Here is a 20,358-nt window from a genome sequence, read left to right as displayed (position 1 = left end):
AAACTGCAACATTTTGCTAGCTTGTCAAAGGTTATGCAACTAGGGCTGACTTTGGTTTGTTTGCAACTTCCACAGATATCACCAAATGTCTCAAATGAGTCCAACCTGCCTGAATGTACCGTTGAAATTCTCTCATCTCCCAGGTTATTGACCTATCCAATTTTTCATTTGAGAACCAATTTCATACTTTGTAGTCTTTTTGTTTTCAACCTTCCTCTGACATTTTAATCCTCTTTGTTTGGTTAGACGTTAATCCAAACATGGTTTTAGTAATTCCTCCTTATAAAGGCTTTCTAATAAATCATTCATTCAATTAAAATATGTTACTAATGAGTTACTCATTAACCAAGAAACTTCATCTGTTGCTCACTCTTCATGAGTTGAGCCTCCTATAGCAGCCACAATAATCTCAGTCATAACAAGACAGTTCTACCATGTTATGGGAAATAATGACCGAGGAACCTGAAACTTATTAAAATATGAAGAAATCCCCTGCCTAAGGGTCTGAGATCATTTGCTCCCAATTACAGTTGCCTCCATAAACCAATAATTAGCATATTGGGTTTACCGTATCTAAATCAATATGGAGCACAGGCCTCAGTAGCTCACAAGAATGTTTTGCCTCACCTTCAATAACATGGGAGGAAGCTACACTAAAATCTCTTCCTGGTAATTTAGTTGAAAATATTTGAGTTGTCTCCACATGCACCCCACTATCAAAGAGAAACATGCTTCCTTAGAACATGCTCTTCCACCCTTTTTCATATCACCAGTAAACTTGGAAACTTCACTTACTGTTCCTTCCTCAATGACTTAGACGACAAAATTGATGGCTTTGTGGTCAAGTTTGCATATGATACAAAGATAGGTTGAGGTGCAGGTAGGTTTGAAGAAATGGGGGTCTGTAGAAGGACTTGGACAGATAAGGAGAATGGGCAAAGAAGAGACAGATGGAATACAGTGCAGGGAAGTGTATGGTCATGCACTTTGGTAGAAGCAATAAAGGTGTAGATTGTTTTCTGAATGGGTTAACCTTCCTTGAAGGTTAGGTTGAGTCTGTGGTGGGGAAGGCAAATGCAATGTAGATATTCATTTCAAGAAGACTAGAATGTAAAAGTAAAGCTGTATGGCTGAGGCTTTAAAGCACATTGGTGAGACAACACTCGGAGTATTGTGAACAGTTATAGGTCCTGTATCTAAGAAAGGATGAGCTGGCATTGGAGTGCAGTGGGCCCAGAGGAGATTCACTGTAATTATCCCAGGAATGAAAGGATTAATGTATGAAAAACATTTAATGGGCCTGAACCTGCACTGCCTGGAGTTCAGTAGGATGGGGGGGGGGGGGGTGTGCTGTCAGTGAAGCCTATTGAATCTTGAAAGACCTAGATAGAGTGGACCTGGAGAGATTGCTTCCTATAGTGGTGTACTCTAGGACCAGAGGGTTCAACCTTGGCACACCAGGACATCCCTTTAGAACAAAGATGAGGTATTTCTTTAATCAGAGGTGGTTAATCTGTAGAATTCACTTGGTACATTTAAAGCAATGGTTGATAGGCTCTTGATTAGTAAGGGCAAAAAAAGTGCATTAGAAGGCAAGAAAGTGGGATTGAGAGGGATAATAAATCAGCCATTATATAATGACAGTGCAAACTCAATGGGCTAAATGGCCTAATTCAACTCCTATCTCTTATTCTTTCATGATCTTATGGTAAAGGTTTAGATATCCTTGACTACTTTTTGTTATGTTATTGGGTGTGCCCGAGATTTGGTCATGAACTACCCTTCAATCCATACACGGGTTTAAAATTGATGTTTCTATATATTGACACAAAATGATTTGTAAAATATGGCTGGGTTTCTTCCTTGAAATACTTATTTATAAAATGAGGCAGATCGATATGATATCAGATAACTAATTAAGATTAGCTTTCTGATCATTTCTATTCCTCTGACCCTGTGCAAGGTATCATGCAAAACTCCTAGCTGTGTGAACATGACTCTGTTGGGCCGGTGACCCACCCAGTGTTTAAACGGCATAGGAAGTTCCTCAATTAATTTGCATAGAGGCATTTTTGTTAATCTTACAGACCATACTGCATCATGCCTCCTCCTGAACCCACCAGGCATTGGTTATCAGTTTGACCAGTACTGGCCACGAATTAGAATGTTGCACTTTAAATACGATTATATTATTTCGAGTGATAGTTTACAAGAGAAATCCATCTGTGCACCTGTCTCAGCAGGAATGTTCTTTGGATAGGCCACCTTTGGATACTCTCCCTCAATTTCACAGTTCATGATTCCAGATACTTTCATCACTTATGATCACCTCAGAGGGATATCTTGAACACAAGCTGGTATGGTTGGCTTAGAATAATAATTCCTCACTGCAGGCCTCCTGGCCATAGTTATGATCCATTGTTTCAGTTCCTCACATACAAATGTTTATTTTTTCACTTCAGCACAGGACTTATCCCTGGAAGTGTATTCCCAGATTTGTTCTAATGAAGTATTTTCTGATACCAATGTCAAATCCACATGGCAATATTTGCTAACAACAAATGCAAACATTATCTGTCATTGCTGGAGACCCTTTTGTATGTGGGAACAGCACTCTTGATATTTCACAAAGTGTGTGTCAAGCCCCAAGGCTGCTGACCTGGCATGGTTACGATGCCTTGTCTCACATCCTCTAACAAATGGAGTATCGATACCCTAGGATCAAGAGCTTTTACCTGAATGACCTGTAAACACTATCACCCAGTGAATGGAAGTAGGGATGGTTGTAAATAACTAGCTTGGTGGATAGATTTGAAATATAGATGACTAATGTAAAAGGCAGAAAAGACTGCACCCATGCTGTTGAACTTTATAATTACTTTCCACTACTTCATACAATTCTTAAAATTATATTGTCCTCACCAGCTTAAGCTGTTTAATAGAATTTCTCATTCTTCATGCATACAGATACTCATATTCTTTGATTACACATGATGTACAAAAAATAAAGTGGAAATTTTATAAGCTACACATCACCACAGAGGCCACACATCACTTCCTAGAAGAACATTCAGAACTACTACTATTTAGCTTTAATGGTAGTGCAATGGATACTTTTTGGATCCAAAAGCATCATGAAATCTGCAAAGGAAAAATCTGTATTTGCCACCGAAGTCCCACAGTTCAATTGAGACACATTCATGCTTTTAATCAAATTGGTTTCCATCCTAAACAAAATCTATTTGGTGCTAAAGGAAACTGATCTGTCTCTACCCTTGTGTCCTCTACAATCCTACACCAAGGAAGGACCTCCCTGTAATCAGCACAAGAGGTTGGTCATGGGTGACGCAGCGTGAGGGTTTAAAAGGAGCTCGGGTGCTTTCAGCCTTTTTCCTCGGTGAGCAGCAAACAGAGGGGGGCCAATAAGAAGGAAGGAGGAGTAAGTGGACCTGCCATTATTATGATTAGAGATGTAAGGGGATAGACACTCCAAAATATATGGAGGAGCAAGATTATTCAAAGCCTTATATACAATTGAGAGTATTTCAAATTAATCTCCTAAAGGACATAGCAGCCAGTGTAATGATGCCAAAACTGGCGAAATGTGTTCAGATTTTCTTCTTTTGGTTAAATTTCTTGCTGCTGCATTTTGAACAAGCTGCAGCCAATTTATACCTTTCTTAGGCAGTAAAAGAGTGCATGACGGAAGTCTAAATGGCTAAAAACAAAAGCATGTGTCAATTTTTCTGCATCTTCAGATGTTCTGACGAATGAACCCCTTTCAATGTTCCTTGAATGAAAGGATGCAGTCCTAATAATAGGGTGAATATGTTTTTTGAAATGTAGTTCAGAGTCAATAATAACACCTACATTCTTTACTTCTGGCTTGATTTTTAAGGTCAGATGATCAAATTTATTTCTAACATCCACACATTTGTATTGTTACCAATAATCAAAATTTGTTTATTTAGTTTTAGGAAATTGGAACTTAACCATTCTGTGAAGACACCAGACCTTTAAGCAATAATTTTATTAAGTGGGTGAAGGTTCGTTACAATGACCCTCGGGCTGCGATTCTTACTAGATAATTTCAGTATTTATCACCACTACTTTTTACACTAGTGATCGAGCTATTGGCAGAAGCTATTCGGCGAGACTCCAAAATATCTGCTCCAGGCATAGGACTAAAGTCACATAAAGTTACATTGTATGTGGATAATGTTCTAATTTTCTTATCAAATCCTGCTATGTCAGCGCACCACCTTATACAATGCATTTAGCACCTTTTCAGATTATAAAATCAACTTTACTAAATCAGAGGCTATGCCTCTGGGGAATCTGCAGCAGGTACCTGACACTCAGGGTGTTCTCCCCTTTAAATGGTCACAGACAGTTTTTGTTTACCTAGGTATATTCATCACACCTACATTTGATCAATTGTTCAAAGCTAACTTTACAGTTATTTGACAAAATCAAACAGGATCTTGAGCAACGGAGCACTCCTTGCTCAAAATGCACTTTCTTCCTCGTCTACTCTACCCAATACAAATGATTCCAGTCATTTTCACCCAACAAACACTTTTTTAAAAAATGGCTGGTTTGGTTCCTTCATTTGGAACAAAAAAAGACCCTGTATTAAAATGTCTAAGTTACAGCTTCCCAGTAGTCTAGGGAGTCTGCATTTTCCAGACATTAAAAAATATCAATTAAGTTCCTTTTTATCTTATGTGGTTGACTGGGTTTGCAGGGACCCCTTCTCAATTTGGCTGGACATTGAAGCCTCACAAACAAAATGCCCTCTTATTAATTTGCTTTTCCTCAATAAGATGAAATTAGTTAAGGAATATTGTCACAATCCAGTAATAATTAACACAATTAGGGCTTCGAGGGAGGTGCAACAAATTGAGGGCAACGCAACGAAAATATCACCCTTCACTCCAATAACCGGCAGTCCAGATTTTCAGCCTGGCATACTGGATCTAAGGGTATTTTCCATCTATGAGACTTAGTTTGATGAAGGAACGATGATGTCTTTAGTCAAATAGTACAGAAATTCAACATACCCAGCAAGGATATTTTTTTTTTGTTTCTTTCAGATAAGAGAAAAAAAAACATCATTGTCAACTGATTTCTATAGTTCTGACATAGAAAAAGGGGTGTTTTGTTCTAAGGCTGAAGCCTCCATCAGTACTTTTTACAGCATCCTGAGGGAATATTCTTGTGGAGAGGCTGAGCAGCTGGGAAGGGTCTGGGAGGGAGAGCTGGGAGTAGAAATTACAGCTGAAACATGGGAGATATCTGTGATAATGCAAAGAAAATTTCAGTTTGTAATAGAACTAAAGCATTGCAACTCAAAATTCTGCATAGAGCCTACTGACTCCAGATTGTCTCTCAAAATTTAAGACAGGGGTTTCTCCAATGTGTTCTAAATGTAAAGGAATTATTGGAGCTCTCACCCACTGTTTTTGGACTTGTCCCAAACTTCAAGCATATTGGAGTGATATTTTGGGTAAAATGGAAAAGATTCTGAAGATGGAGCTTGAACTGGACCCAGTGTCTTTTCTCTTAGGCTTACCCAGCAGTCGTATTATTAATGCACATCAGAAACAACTTCTAAACATCCTGACTTTTTGTGCAAGGAAGAACATCTTACTTTGCTGGATATCCGATAAGGCTGCTGGACTTTCTGGTTGGCGTAAATTAATCATGGAATATTTTCCTTTGGACTTTTTGACATGTATGGTACACTCAAAAACATAAAGCTTTCATAAAACATGGCAACCTTTTCTACAATATGTAGATGTAAATCTGTCTGCTATACTAATAAGGGCTTTTGTATAGGATGTGGTGGAGATGTTCTAATAGCTGATATCTGTGAGGGGAAGAAACATAAATGAACCTGGAATTTGAAAGTTTTGTTATGCTGAGCAAAAGAAAAATTTTTAAAAAGACACCAGACCAGCAGGTTTACAGCCTCAGGGTCATCTGGTGTAATAGACAAATACAGCTGTGTGTCACTTGCAAAACTGAATAAGCAGCCAGTGTAAAGAACCCTTGTGGTTGTTCACCTCAATAATATGTAAACTGTTTTGGATACTGTTGAGGAGGGGCGACCTATCAGGGTGAGCCACTGAGACAGAGTCTGGTGCTGAGTCTCAAAAGGCAATTCGGGCTGAGACCCTTCAACAGAACTGGATGAAGTCCAGATGAAGGGTCTCGGCCCAAAATATTGACTGTACTCTTTTCCATAGATGCTGACTGGCCTGCAGAGTTCCTCCAACATTTTGTGTGTGTTGCTTGGATTTTCAGCATCTGCAGTTTTTCTCTTGTTTGTGAAGACACCAAAATCCTTGTGGACAGATTTGCTAGAGCTCTTGGGGAGGGTTTAAACTAATTTGTCAAGGGGATGGGAACCGGAGTGATATAGCTGAGGATGGGCTGTTGGTATACAAGTATGCAGTGTGTTGTGAGACTATGAGGAAGGAAAGGCAGATGATAGGGCAAAATTGCAGTCAGTGGGTTAAGTTAATGTATAACATAGGGGACAAAATCAAAAAGAATGATGAATACAGGACTGAAGGTGTTATATTTGAATGTACACAATTTACAGAACAAGGTAGATTATCTTGTCGTGCAGCTAGTGACTGGCAGGATTGATGTTGTGGTTATCTCCGAGTTGTGGCTGAATGATATTCATAGCTGGGAGCTTAACATCCAAAGATGCACCTTGTATTGAAAGGGCAGGCAGGTAGGCGGATGAGGTGGGTTGGCTCTTCTGGTGAAAAAAAAAGAAATCAAATCTTTAGAAAGAAGTGACATAGGATCAGAAGATGTAGAATTCTTGTAGATAGAGTTAAGACACTGCAAGGATAAAAAAAAAAGACACTAATGGGAGTTAATTACAGGCCTCCAAACAGAAACCAGGATGCGGTGTACAAATTACAACAGGAGATAGAAAGGGCATGTAAAAAGGGCAATATTGCAATAATCATAGGGAATTTCAATATGCATGTAAATTGCGAAAATCCAGTTTGTACTAGATCCCAAGAGAGAGAATTTGTAGAATGCATACTAGATAGCTTTTTGGAACATCTTGCTGTTCAGCCCACTTTGGGAATGGCAATTCTGTATTGGGTGCTATGTAATAACCTAGATTTGATTAGGAAACTTAAGGTAAAGGAACCCTTGGGAGGCAGCAATCATAATATGATAAAATTCACCCTGCAGTTTGAGGAGAAGCTAACATCGAATGTATCAGTGTTACAGTGAGTAAAGGGAACCAGCAGAACAGCGATGCCCATTGTTTCTGAGGGAAATTCAAAAGACACGGGGAAGATAATAAAGTATTCTAAAGGGAGGATGAGGCAACTGTAGCTGAAACCGAAGTCAAAGACAGCATAAAAGCAAAAGAGAGGGCATATATTAGAACAAAAATTATTGATAAGTTAGAGGATTGGGAAGCTTATAAACACCAACCAAGGTGCCTAGAAAAGCCATCAGGAAGGAAAAGATAAAATATAAAGTAAACTAGCCAATAATATCGGAGGATACCAAAAGTCTTCTTTTCAGTTATATAAAGAGTAAATGAGAGGTGAGAGCAGATATTGGACCACTAGAAAATGATACTGGAGAGGTAGTAATGGGGAACAAGGAAATGGTAGATGAACTGAGTAAGTATTTTATGTCAATGTTCACAGTAGGAGATACTAGCAGTGTGCTGGAAGTTCGAGAGGGTCAGGCAGCAGAAGTGAGTATAGTTTCTCTTACTAGGGAGACATTGCTTGGTAAGCTGAAATGTCTGAAAGTAGATAAGTTAGATGGACTACACCCCAGGCTTCTGAAAGATGTAGCTGAAGAAATTGGGGAGGCATTAGTAATGATTTTTCCAAGAATCACTAGATTCTGGCATAGCTCCACAGGATTAGAAAATTGCAAATATCCACACTTCAGGAAGGGAGGGAGGCAGAAGAAAGGAAATTATTAGCCAGTTAACCTGACCTCAGTGGTTGGGAAGGTGTTGGAATCGAGGTTTTGGTGTACTTGGAGGCAAATGGCAAAATAGGCCAAAGTCAGCATGGTTTCCTTAAGGGGAAATCTTGCCAGACAAACCTGTTGGAATATTTTGAGGAAATAATAAGCAGGATAGACAAAGGAGAATTGGTAGGTGTTGTGTACTTGGATTTTCAGAAGGCCTCTGACAAGGTGCCACATACACAGCTGCTAGCAAGACAAGAGCCTATGGTATTACAGTAACGATACTAGCATGGATAGAGCTTTGGCTGATTGGCAGGAGTCAACAAGTGAGAATAAAGGGAGCCTTTTCTGATTGTCTGCTGGTGACTAGTAATGTTGCACAGGAGTCTTTATTGAGACCACTTCTTTTTATGCTGCATGTCAATGATCTGGATGAAAGAATTGATGGCTTTGTGGAGAAGTTTGTGGGTATGGGTGATATGAAGATGGGTGGAGGGGCAGGTAGTGTTCAGGAAGCAGGGAGGCTGTAGAAGGACTTAGACAGATTAGGAGAATGGGAAAAGAAGTGGCAGATGGAATACGGTGTCAGGAAGTGTTTGGTCCTATACTTTGGTAAAAGTAACAAAAGTGTAGACTATTTTCTAAAAGGGGAGAAAATTCAAAAATCTGAGGTGCAAAGGGACTTGGGAGCCCTCGTGCAGGTTAACTTGCAGGTTGAGTCAGTGGTGAGGATAGCAGGACTAGAATATGAAAACAAGGATGTGATGCTGAGGCTTTATAATGCACTGGTAAGGCCTCACTTGCAGTAGCGTGAGCAGTTTTTGGCCATTCGTGTAAAAAAGGATGTGCTGACATTAGAAAGCATTCAAAAGAGATTCACGAAAAAGGTACTGGGAATGAAAGAGTTATCATATGAGAAGCATTTGATGGCTTTGTCCCTGTACTTCCTAGAATTTGGAAGGGACCTCATTGAACCTTTTCAAATACTGAAAGCCCTAGTTGGAGTTGGTGTGCATTGCATCAACCGCAGTCACTTAACATCTCCAGCTGTCTTTGTCCCCGAGGATGACATCTACCTTCCATGTGTCCTGCATCGAGCTCATTGTTCATGGACCACTCAACCCACCTGAGCCTGCACTTTCAAAACCATCGATGGTAGATGGTGCTGCAGTGTACACAGTTTGCCAGTAGATGGATTCAAATTACAGTGGACTGGGTATGCGGTACCAGGTCAATTGAGAAGGGTACAGCCCAGAGGAGAGGTCTTGGTTGCCCAGTTTCATCTTGAAGTTCCACCAGATCCATCCAAATCATTCTCGGCCATCAGGTGACAGCCATAGGTGGGGGGTACTCTGTCAGGCAGGGACCTCCCAGTCCCCACCCAGCTAACAGGAGCCACCTGCCACTCATTTCCAACTCATTACCTGCAACCTATTTAAACCCAGCTCTCATCCACAGCCCTTGTTCAGTCATCGAACCAGCCAGCCTCAGCTAGTTGCTCCTTGCCTTCAATTACCTTGTTGCCATGTCATGCTAAGTATATGCTCTCTTCTGTTTTGTGACCCCTTGTCGCTAGCTATTTTGCAATTTATTGGTAAACTATTGTTTACAGCTAAATTGTCTCTGTTACTATGCTTTTGGGTCAGTCTTCCTCTACATTTTCCTGACAGATATCTAACAACTCCAAATGTAAATTCATCAATGATTCTCGTTGAGTAAATCTATTAGGAAAGCACAGGGCCTTGACATGCTGCACTATTGATTTATTCTTTACCAAAGGGTACAAGATTAAAAAAAAAGGACCTAAGCAGAACATGATATCAGAAGCTATTAAACATAATATATTCTTGGTAGCATCAGCACTGGTCATTTATTAACTAATAATCAGCTGCATTTAAATTGTAGAACTATAATTGCCCAATTTATGCAACTAAATTAATTAATTTGACCTTGTCATTAACTTGTATCAGATCTGCCTCAATGTAATCTAAGGAATAGTTCTCATGGAGTCATAGTGCATCGCAGCAGGAAAGCAGTGCCTTTGATCTGTGCCAAACTAGTATTCTACCTAGTCCCATTGACCAGTACCCAGAGAGTAGCTCTCCATACCCCTCCCCATCCATGTACTTATCTAAACTTCTCTTAAATGTTGAACTTCAGCCTGCATTCACCACTTTCTCTGGCAGTTTGTTCCACACTCTCACCATCCTCTTGGTGAAGATGCACCCCCTCATATTCCCCTTAAATATTTCACCTTTAGCCTTACCCTATGACCTCTAGTTCTAGTCTCACCCAACCTCAAAACAAAAAAACCTGCCTGCTTAACCCTATCTATAACCCTCAATTTTATATACCTTAATCAAATCTCCCTCATTCTCCTACGCTCCGGGCCTTCACTTATCACCATTTCCTATTACTCAGGTTTTCAAGTCCCAGTAACATCCTCGTGAATTTTCTCTGTACTCTGCCAACCTTATTGATTTCTTTTCTGTCAGTAAGTGAACCAGAGTCCAGATTCTGGGGCAAAAAATGCATTGCTCAGTAGGTTGGTTCAAAATGATCGAATGATTTTGCACATACACTTCAGACAGCAACAGCATTGGAATATAGCAGTGACTTTTACCTGCCAATTTACTTCTGTCTTCTCCTGCGACAACAACAATCCAATCTCTCTGAATTGTGATTCCCATGGCTGTGCTCGCCAGATTTGCAATGTTACCGACAGTAATAACCAAGATGTAGCAGACAGTCTACAAAAAAAGTTAGAGAGATGACACTTAAGAAACAGTTAATTGAAAGAATTACGTTAATCTTTTTAAAGAGAACGGGCACAAGTTTTACATTCTGGTTTACTTTGTGAGATTATTACTTGGTTTAAATGAATGAATGTTGTGTTTGAGCTTTTGTGAGAATGAAAAAGATTAAATACAGTGAATTTCATGTAAATATGTGAGATGCCTGCATGTAATTAAGTCCTAGCTTACAAAGACCCTTAGTACCTCTGGGACAAACCAAACGTTTGATGTTTTGTGGTGCAACTGAACTGGAATTACCAAGCATTAAACTGGCAATCCTGCTCCAGTCAATCCTGGCAAAAGACTGGAATTCTCATTAGGAAGTTAAAGGTTATTTATTTTTATATACTTGTTCTTTTAATGCTTTTGATAACTGATGTTTTTAATTGTATTCTTATTTTTTCAAATTTTGTAATAGACGTTTTAAAATTATTTGTAATAAATTTGACCTCTTTATCTCTGAGTAGGGCTTTAAAAACCATTACAAATGCTGCCCAGTTTTTATGTATCTCAGACTCTGCCACCCAAAACAGCTGCATTTCGCTATCAGGGCCAGCAGTGTCTGTATCTTCCACTTCAGGCCCACACAAATTAAGTGATATCCCAAAACAGGCTTGCTGTCTTTTGTTCAGGTAAGATATATTGCTACTAGATCTCTGATTGTCCCCAGTTTAGAAGGCTTGCTATGTCATCCTATTGGATGGCAACATAATTTACAGAATCCAACCAATCAGTTTGACCTCTTCAATTAGCAGTCTGTACCATAGAAGTGACCACCTGAGTGAGGTCAATATTTCATAAGTTTGTCTGCAATATAACTTTTGATCTATATACAGTAGCATCTTAAATTTAACATGAATCAAGTAAGCGAGACTGTGTTTGTGAATCTAACCTCACCCATGACCTCCACAAACAGCATTTTGCAATGACCAAGAAAAGTGCTTGTTTGCTAAAATACTGCACAATGGGATAACACAAAGTCATAAAGGTTCTCCTGTGCCTGTATTTACTATATTGTTAATCAGTACAATGCTGGTTATTTCAAAAGCAGTAAAACAAAAAGCAGTGGAAAACCTTGGAAATTATCAGAATTTTTTTTTTGCTCCAGTTCTGGATATCATTGAAGTTAAAATGCAAGGCCCCCTTTTAGCCCAGGACACATAATCTGACATGCAACTCTCTATAACCCGTAGAGCTCACTTACAATTGTACCCAAAGCTAGCAGTGGTGGTACGAGGCCAGTGACACAAAAGGAAAGCCACACAACTGTGAGGGTTGCCCAAATCCAAAGAAACTCATCTTTGGAGTTGGATAACCCCCTGCAGCTGTTGATCGGATGGTAGCGAGGCAAGGGAAGTTGGTGAAAGATTGGTGGAGGTGTATGGTGGGGCGATCTGAATTTGTAAAGTTCTAGGGAAGTAACAGAATCACCTGGCTCATAAGGAAATATTCAGACAAAATATTCATTAGAATCTGCAAGTGTCTCTTCCGATGCTCATACTGCTTCCCCTGACAGGTGCTGGAGCAAGCACAGTTCACACAATCTTTAGTTAAATTCTCACCAGGTCAGAACTTGTATCACTGGTTTCTAGAGGAGGATGACGTTATCAAAACATACAGGAATTAAAATAGAAAGCTGGTGGGGTGGCGGGATTGTGCAAGTGCAGGTTGCTTGCAGGTAACTCTGGGACAGCAACAGATCGCTACTAGCTCGCCTCTGTTTTACAACACTGCCCGCAGCAGTACATCATCAGGCTCGGCACCGTCTGAGACCTCATCTTGAAACGTGAGCCTTACTTACATTATTTCAGTCATGGTATTAACAATCAAAAATGCCAAAACTAAACCATGAAACAACTAATAGTTGAAAACTTACGAGTAGCCATCCTTGGAACATGGTGACAAGAGAAGGTTTAAACAGAAAGACCATCATCAGGATGATGCCACAAATGATGACGGAGACATTCTGAACAACCAAGGATATTTGGACAACTATCGTAGGAGTGAGAAAAGAATTGGTTATATTGAAATGAATCACAATTACTCACAAATTATTTTTATAAATTAAAAATCAATATATTGCAGTGCTGTGCTATTAGTTCACAGTTTAGATATTACAGGTTCAACGTTTTACAATTTTTGGATCAATAAGTTTAATTAAGATATCATGTAAGTCAGAGATATGTCACAACTAAATTCTGGATGCCTAATTCCATTTTTTTTTGAAAAGCATGGGAACAGAGTGGAATTCCAGTGAAATTATCAGTAGGTGGGATTCGTCTCGTTTAGGATTTTTTGCACCGCAGTTTTCTGAAACGATATGGCTAGGAAGGATCGTCCGTGGAAATATTCCAGCAAGACATGAAATCATGCACCTTCCCCAAGCCAGATTTTCCACCCATTAATCAATACTGACAAATCACTGATGTGCATTCCAAGTAACTGAGGTTCTCTGCCAGCAAGTTATTCTAAAATGTTAGTTCTTGTATATCTTTTTATTCCCTTTCAACTCCCCGGCATGTAGATTGTTCTTTTTTTTAAGTTTCTTGTGCAACAGAAATGACTGAAATAGCTTATCCAACTCCATTATTACAAATTGAATAAACAGTGTTGAACACTATTCAATTTTTTTTTGTATTTTCCCTCTTTCTTTTTCACCATACTAATTAGCCATTCCATGCCAGTATCCACTGAAAGTGAAGTTCATTTTGTTAACTGGGAGATATTTATGAAAGACACAGATTTCATGGCATAAAAAGCAGCCCTGCAACACAATGCAGAGCTTTAAAATTTGCCAGGGCATAGAAATGACATTCCTAGAGTGGCTTTCATGTCCAATTTCTATTCACTGACTTCTAGGCACCATGTCCTATACTACCATGTTCCAAAAGATACGCAGCATTCAATAGTCTGACTTGAATAACACAATCTTTCAATTTTTGCTACAAATTGCCCTGGTCACTAGTCTCTAAGTTCTGGAATACACTTGCTAATTCTGCTTTCAGATGACCCTTAAACCCTTCTCTTTGCTCACACCACTTCTAGCATCTCCTTGCGTGAGACTTAACTTTAAACTCCACTGATGTCTTGCTCTGATTAGGAAGTTACACAAGTTACAAATGTTGAAAATACAAAAAGCAAAATGAATCTGATTGTGCAAGTAGGAATAAAGCAAAAATGAGAACAAAGCTGAGGAGGAGAATCAAAACAAAACAGACTCCACTGTTAAAAAGGAAGGAAATCGTAAGCAAAAGAAAAACAAAGTATCCACAATATGAGGCCCAAAATACTCCTAAAGCTGAGAATATAAATAGCAGCTAAACTACTCTGTTCTGTACCTTTTTAAACAAGCTAACTTTGGAAATAGAACATGAAATATAGTACAGTACAGCACAGTAGAGGCCCTTCAGCACACTATGTTGTGCTGACCTTTAAACCTACTCTACGATCAATCCCATCCCTTCCATATAGCACTCCATTTTTTCCATCCATCTGCCTAAGAGTTTCTTAAATGTCCTTAATATATCTGCCTCTACAACCACCCCAGCACACAATGCATGTACCCACCACTCATGATCCTTAAAACTTACTCTGACATCCCCCTTTACTTCCCTCTCATCACCTCAAAATTTTGCCCCATTGTATTAGCCATTTGCACTGTGGAAACAAGTCCCTGTCTGTCCACTCTATCTAAGCCTCTTCATTTGATACAGTTCTATCGAGTTACCTCTCATCCTCCTTTGCTCCAATGAGAAAAGCTCTAGTTTGCTCAACCTATGCTCTATGCCCCCTAGTCCAGGCATCATCCTGGTAAATCTCCTCTGCACCCCTCTAAAACTTCCACATCCTTCCTATAATGAGACGACTAAAACTGAACACAATACTCCAAGTGTGATCTAACCAGGTTTTTTAGAGCTGCAATATAACCGCACGACTCCTGAACTTAACCCCTTGACTAATAAAGGCAAACACACCATATGCCTTCTTAACAGCCCTATCAACTTGCATGGCAATTTTGAGGGATCTATGAACATGGACTGCAAGATCCCTCTATTCCATCACACTTCCAAAGTGTGTTACTTCAAACTTTTCTGGGTTGAACTCCATCTGCCACGTCTAATCCCAGCTCTGTATCCTGTTAATGCCTCATTGTAATTATGAAAACCTTCTATGCCATCCACAACACCACTGATCTTCAGGACATCTGCAAACATACTAACACTCCTTCCACTTTGTCAGCCAAATCATTTATAAAAGTCACTAAGAGTACAGGCCCCAGAACAGATCCCCGCGGAACGCCACTGGTCACCAACCTCCAGGCAGAATAGACTTCATGTCCTACCATCCTCTGCCTTCTGTGGGCAAGCCAATTCTGACTCCACACAGCCAAGTTCCCATGCCTCCTGATTTTCCGAATGAGCCTCCCATGGAAACCTTGGTGAATGCATTACTAAAATCCATATATACCCCACCCATTCTCTACCTTTATCCAGTTGTTTTGTCACCCCCTCGAAGAATTCAACTAGGCTCATGAGGCACGACCTGCCCCTCACAAAGCTATGCTGATTATCTCTAATCACACTATACTTCCCGAAATGCTCGTAAATCCTGTCTCTAAGCATCCTCCCCAACAGTTTCATCACCACTGGCATAAGGTTCATTGGTCATAATTCCCAGGGTAATCCCTATTACTTTTCTCGAACAAAGGAATAACATTTGCCGCCCTCCAATCTTCTAGAACTGCTCCTGTGGTCAGTGAGGACACAAAGATTATTGCAAAGGGCTCAGCAATCTCTTCCCTCATTTTCGGAGATATGTCTCATTCAAGGTATAGGAGATCTAGGAGGATCTCTAGTCTCCCTGACTGCTACATCCGCGAGATGTGCACCTGGGTGCAGGTTGTGTTATGGATCTGGAGCGGCAGCTGGATGACCTTCAGCTCATTCAAGAGAATGAAGGAATGATAGATAGGAGCTACAGGGAGGTAGTCACACCTAAGCTGCAGGATGCAGGTAGCTGGGTGACTGTCAGCAGAGGGAAAAGTAATGAGCAAATAGTGCAGAGTACTCGTGTGGCCATGTTGAGCCAACTCATGTTTTAGCTGATCTGTTCTTGCCATGTGAGCAGCATTAAGCTGCACTTAATTTAAATTTCCAGTTGCCTTGTGAGGGCCGCATTTCACCATAAATCTCTATTTTGTTGACCTCTGCCCTAAGAAGGTGGAGTCTCATGGAGTGAAATAAAACTTCTAGATCTTCTAACATCTATGTCTTTTATGAACACATCTCACACTAGTTGTAAAGCAAATATGTCACAAGAGCCACATATACCTAGGCACAGAGTTATCTTCATTATTTTTCCCAATAAGGCTAAAACATACCATCTCAAACTATTCATTGTCTTTACTTTGAGGAAGTATTGAGTTTATTTTGTCTCTCACAACATATTCCTTGGCTCTGAATGACCAAGGAATTATTAAATCAATGTTGGAATGTTGTAGATAGACAAAGAAAGTGTTGATTAGACTGTTTTATTAATTCATGACTGTGGACATTACTAACAACCTTAGTATTTATTGTCTGTCTCTGTCCCTTAAGGCAGTGGTCCCCACTGGCAGCGGCCCGGTTGTTGGGGACCACTACTGCCTTAAGGAATCTATTAGGTGTCGATCATGTTGATGAGTCTGTAGTTACCTACTGGGCAGATTGGATGAGAACAATAGATTTTCTTCCCTGTAGGACATTAGAGAATCTGATGTGTTTTTACATCAATATTGTCGCTTCACAATTATCATGATTGAAACTGTTATTTGAAATTATTTTCCTGAAACAATGAACCTGGCCTCTGGTTGTCATCCTGAAACTTAATCAATAGGCTACTTTATATAGTTTTTGATGTTATAAATACTTGTGCAAAAGTTACTGCAAATGTTATTCTCCATGGAATATACAAGGTTTAGGAGGAGATTTGATAGAAGTATGCAGGATCATGATGGGTTGAGATAAGATACATAGAGAGAAACTAACTGTTCCTAAGGAATGAGGGCAAAAATTTAAAGAAATCAGCAAATAGTGCAGGGAGATTAATTCTGTTTTTTTTAAAAATGCACACAGTACTTTAATTGGAATTCACTGCCTCCAGTGTTGGTGAAAGCAATCCAAGACTTTTGAGAGGGAAATGGACATGTACATGAGAAAGAAGGATTTGCAGGGCTATGGGGAAAAAGAAAACAGGAAGAGGGTCTGATGGCACAGTCAGAGAGCCTGAATAAATACAGTCCGACCACCATCCGTCAGAACAATTTAATTACTTAAAATGGAGTATAACCACACAACTTTTCAACCTAGAAGGCAGCAATACCTTTATTTTAATGAAATGATTGTTTATTAGGCAGGAGAAACCAGTAAAACATTTTTTTAAAGAATTTTACAGAAGCCTAGTAACCTTTTCCTCACCCTTTAATTCCACTCTGCCTCCCAACCGCCCTATTCCTGAACCACAACTTCTTCAAAGCCACAGCAGAGCAAATGTAATGTGGGCTCAAGAATCATTTCTTACAGAATCTCTAACATATTTAGCCAATCCAAACATAACTTAAACACCAGTGCGTCATTCATGATCCACCAAACATTATTGGAAATAGATGAATATGTTAATTATCGGGAATGAAAATATTTTTACATTCTTAAAGAATGTGGGTTTTGCAGACTGAGCCAGCATTTAATTGCCCATCTGTAACTGCACTTGAGAATGACCAGGAGCGTTGCACTGAGCTGTTTTCATGGAGCACTGCAATCCTTGACCTGAGGATAAGCCCACAATGCTGTTAGGGAGAGAGCACCAGGATTTTGACCCAGTGAAAGGAAAGAACAATGATATTTTTCCCAAGTTGACAGTGTATGATATACCAACTTACTATCCAAATATACACAGTAAATTCATTTGGTATCTACAGCACACTTAAGAATTTCATCTCTGGAAAATTCAAACTGTATAAATGCAAACTGCAACCTGAAGAAATAAATAAAGTAGAGAAGTTGATTCAGTGAAGTTGAAACGAAAAGTGAAAGTAAGTGTTAAATTGAGGGCAATAATAGGAGTCAGAGACAGAATAATTAGAGGACTTCAAGGAATAACAGATTTGAAATGCAAAGGCATAATTCAATCGATTAAAAAAACAGTGGAACTGACTAGTGACAGCCTTGCGATACTAGAGAATAGACTGCAATGAGAAAACGTTCACGTGTCTTGACTCTTCCATTTCAGTTCTGAACTTGGCCCAAAACATCAATACTTTATTCACTTCCATAGAAATTTTCATTGTTATAAACGGTGGTGGTAGTGGGAAAAAGCTCCCACAAACTATTAAGTGCTCCCTGTGGTGTGCACCTCAAATAGCCTCTGACAACCAAGTCCAGCCCTGGCCTTCATGTGTGGCTTAGGTACGAAGCCTGGTGGAACCTGGCAGAGCTTAGAGAAAAAAAGAGGGCTGTTCGGTAGGGAAATTCTAGGCAGTTTCTAGGGTTGGTTACGTGGACAGTACAACGTTGTGGGCCGAAGATTTCTATGTTTCAACTGCCAGGAGAAGGGACAAAGGCAGGTTACTGGCGCCTTAAAACAGTTGCTAAGTGCAAATGGGGCTTATCAGCCATGATTGGCAGCTCATCTAGGCGAAGGAAAGCTCTGATCTCAAACCTCTGCTGCCTTGCGGCTATACCCACTCATGGGGAAGGCCTCAGGAGTAAACCCCCGAGGGAAAAATCCAGAGCTGGAGTCCCTAAGGCAGTCTGACATTGAGTTTGATGTTGTGTGGCAACTCCTGTGATGCTGCTGGTACCAAACTGTATCAGACTCTGCTTCTCCTTTGGGTTCATCAGATGTGTGGCGAAGAGGAGTTTGCTACACGGGCAACAGCTTGTTCTCCATATCTTTCCACCTAGGCTTGCGTATCTAGACAGCTAGGAGGCAATATCCATGGTCGACACTGACCGACAGACACCTTGGACTTAGGCCTGACCTGCTGAGTTCCTCCATTTTGTATGTGTTGCTACGAAAAATATGTTTAACTTCCGAGCTTGCTGCTACACTTCCTTTATGTATACCAATACTATTGTTCTCGTGACCAGATACAGCTGGTTAACTATTCTTTTACCAGATAAAAATAACAAATGTTCTTATTTTCTAGTTTAGTCTTTAAAGTAATATAACGAGTACTAAGCTGTAATAAAATATGATACAATTATTTCTGTACTTCTCTTGTTGAATTTGTATCATTTTGTAGAAAGAATTTCAATATCATGTAAACTTTGCATAGGGGTGCCATCTAACTAGAGATATCACATTTGCTATTATTGAGTAAGCTAGGTAGTCTTTTTGTATAAGCAATTTTCAATAAGTAAATTTGTTTCAAATTAAAGAATGCAAATTGTGTTAGTACATAAAAACAGATAAATAATTTATGAAATCTTTTATGACAAGGATCTTTTTTTTAAAATATCATTGAATAACCTGATGTACAAGAAAGAAGCAACACACTTTGAATCTTTCTGGTAAGTGATTTAGGGATGATTTCTTGCACTCCAATTTTGGCAGAAAAGACTGTCCAAGATAGGTAGGTCATGTGCTGAGCTAAAAGGGCCATTTAGTGCACACTTAGCACCTGACTGAATAATGATAAAGCTTGTACTTGGAACAGCTTCACAGGGGTTGACTGCCAATAAAATGCCCACTTCTGCTCATTAAGCAGGCTATATAGCATTGCTGTGGCTAGCACTAATCCATTTGCCCTCTCCCAACAATGGCCTGCTAACTAGTTGTAAGAAAAGGTGTAGATTTCGTGCAACCTCTACAGGAGATACTCACATTTGCACTTGCCACTGGAGTTAAGAAATGGGCATTAAATACATTGGGAGATTTTCTGGAACAAGTGTTGGAAGAAAGTTCATACTGGAAATTAGGACCAAAGTTGTACCTGAAGTCCAGATTTAAAATAGAGTCTGATTTAGTGCAACTTAATTCACATTTTCACTGTTTGATGAATGTAAAATCTTTTCCCCTAACATTACAGCTCTTTCTCGGGAACTTAGATATAAAAATCACCAAACACTTGTGCAAAGGGTACAAAAAAAATGTTGAACTTTATCTCTATAGACTTGGACAACTGAAGTGAAGAAATGTTTCCCTAAGTTGTGCAGGAGTAGGGTCAGACACAACCTGGACTGCTTCAGTTAAAAGCAGGATTTTAGGAAATACATCTCAAGATATTACCTGGGGTTGTTTAAAGCATTAAAATATGACAGATTTTATAACATTGCTTTGCATTCCTTTCGATTAGATAGTTGTAGCCCAATCTAATTGAGTTTATATAATGACAATGACTTTTTAGCAATAGAAATATTCAATATCTCAAAGAATGGATTGTGTGGCACAACTTTGAATTTAGGCCATTTACCTAGGAAAGAATGGGGTTGGGAGGGGGTCATTTATTTCATCAGAGAGTATGTCGGAATCTAGAACTTACCTTGCCCTCACACCAGAAACCGAGGATGGTGAGTCATATCACATTTTTAAGGTTGAATTAAATACATTT

General features: G+C 39.5%; 1 protein-coding gene across 1 annotated transcript in view; it reads right to left on the bottom strand.

Moving 5' to 3' along the window:
• slc40a1 (solute carrier family 40 member 1) overlaps nucleotides 1-20,358 on the bottom strand; it is a 44,688-nt gene that overhangs the window by 8,340 nt on the left and 15,990 nt on the right. Inside the window, exons 4-5 of the mRNA XM_073047005.1 lie at nucleotides 12,646-12,761; nucleotides 10,598-10,724 (exon numbers count right to left, since the gene is read on the bottom strand). Coding sequence (XP_072903106.1) covers nucleotides 10,598-10,724; nucleotides 12,646-12,761 — 243 coding nt within the window. The remainder of the gene's footprint in view (nucleotides 1-10,597; nucleotides 10,725-12,645; nucleotides 12,762-20,358) is intronic.

This window comes from Hemitrygon akajei, chromosome 5 (genome assembly GCF_048418815.1).
Source record: "Hemitrygon akajei chromosome 5, sHemAka1.3, whole genome shotgun sequence".
NCBI classification, from domain to species: domain Eukaryota; kingdom Metazoa; phylum Chordata; class Chondrichthyes; order Myliobatiformes; family Dasyatidae; genus Hemitrygon; species Hemitrygon akajei.
Note: the sequence above shows the minus strand (reverse complement) of the source record. Positions and strands in the feature narration are given on the sequence as shown.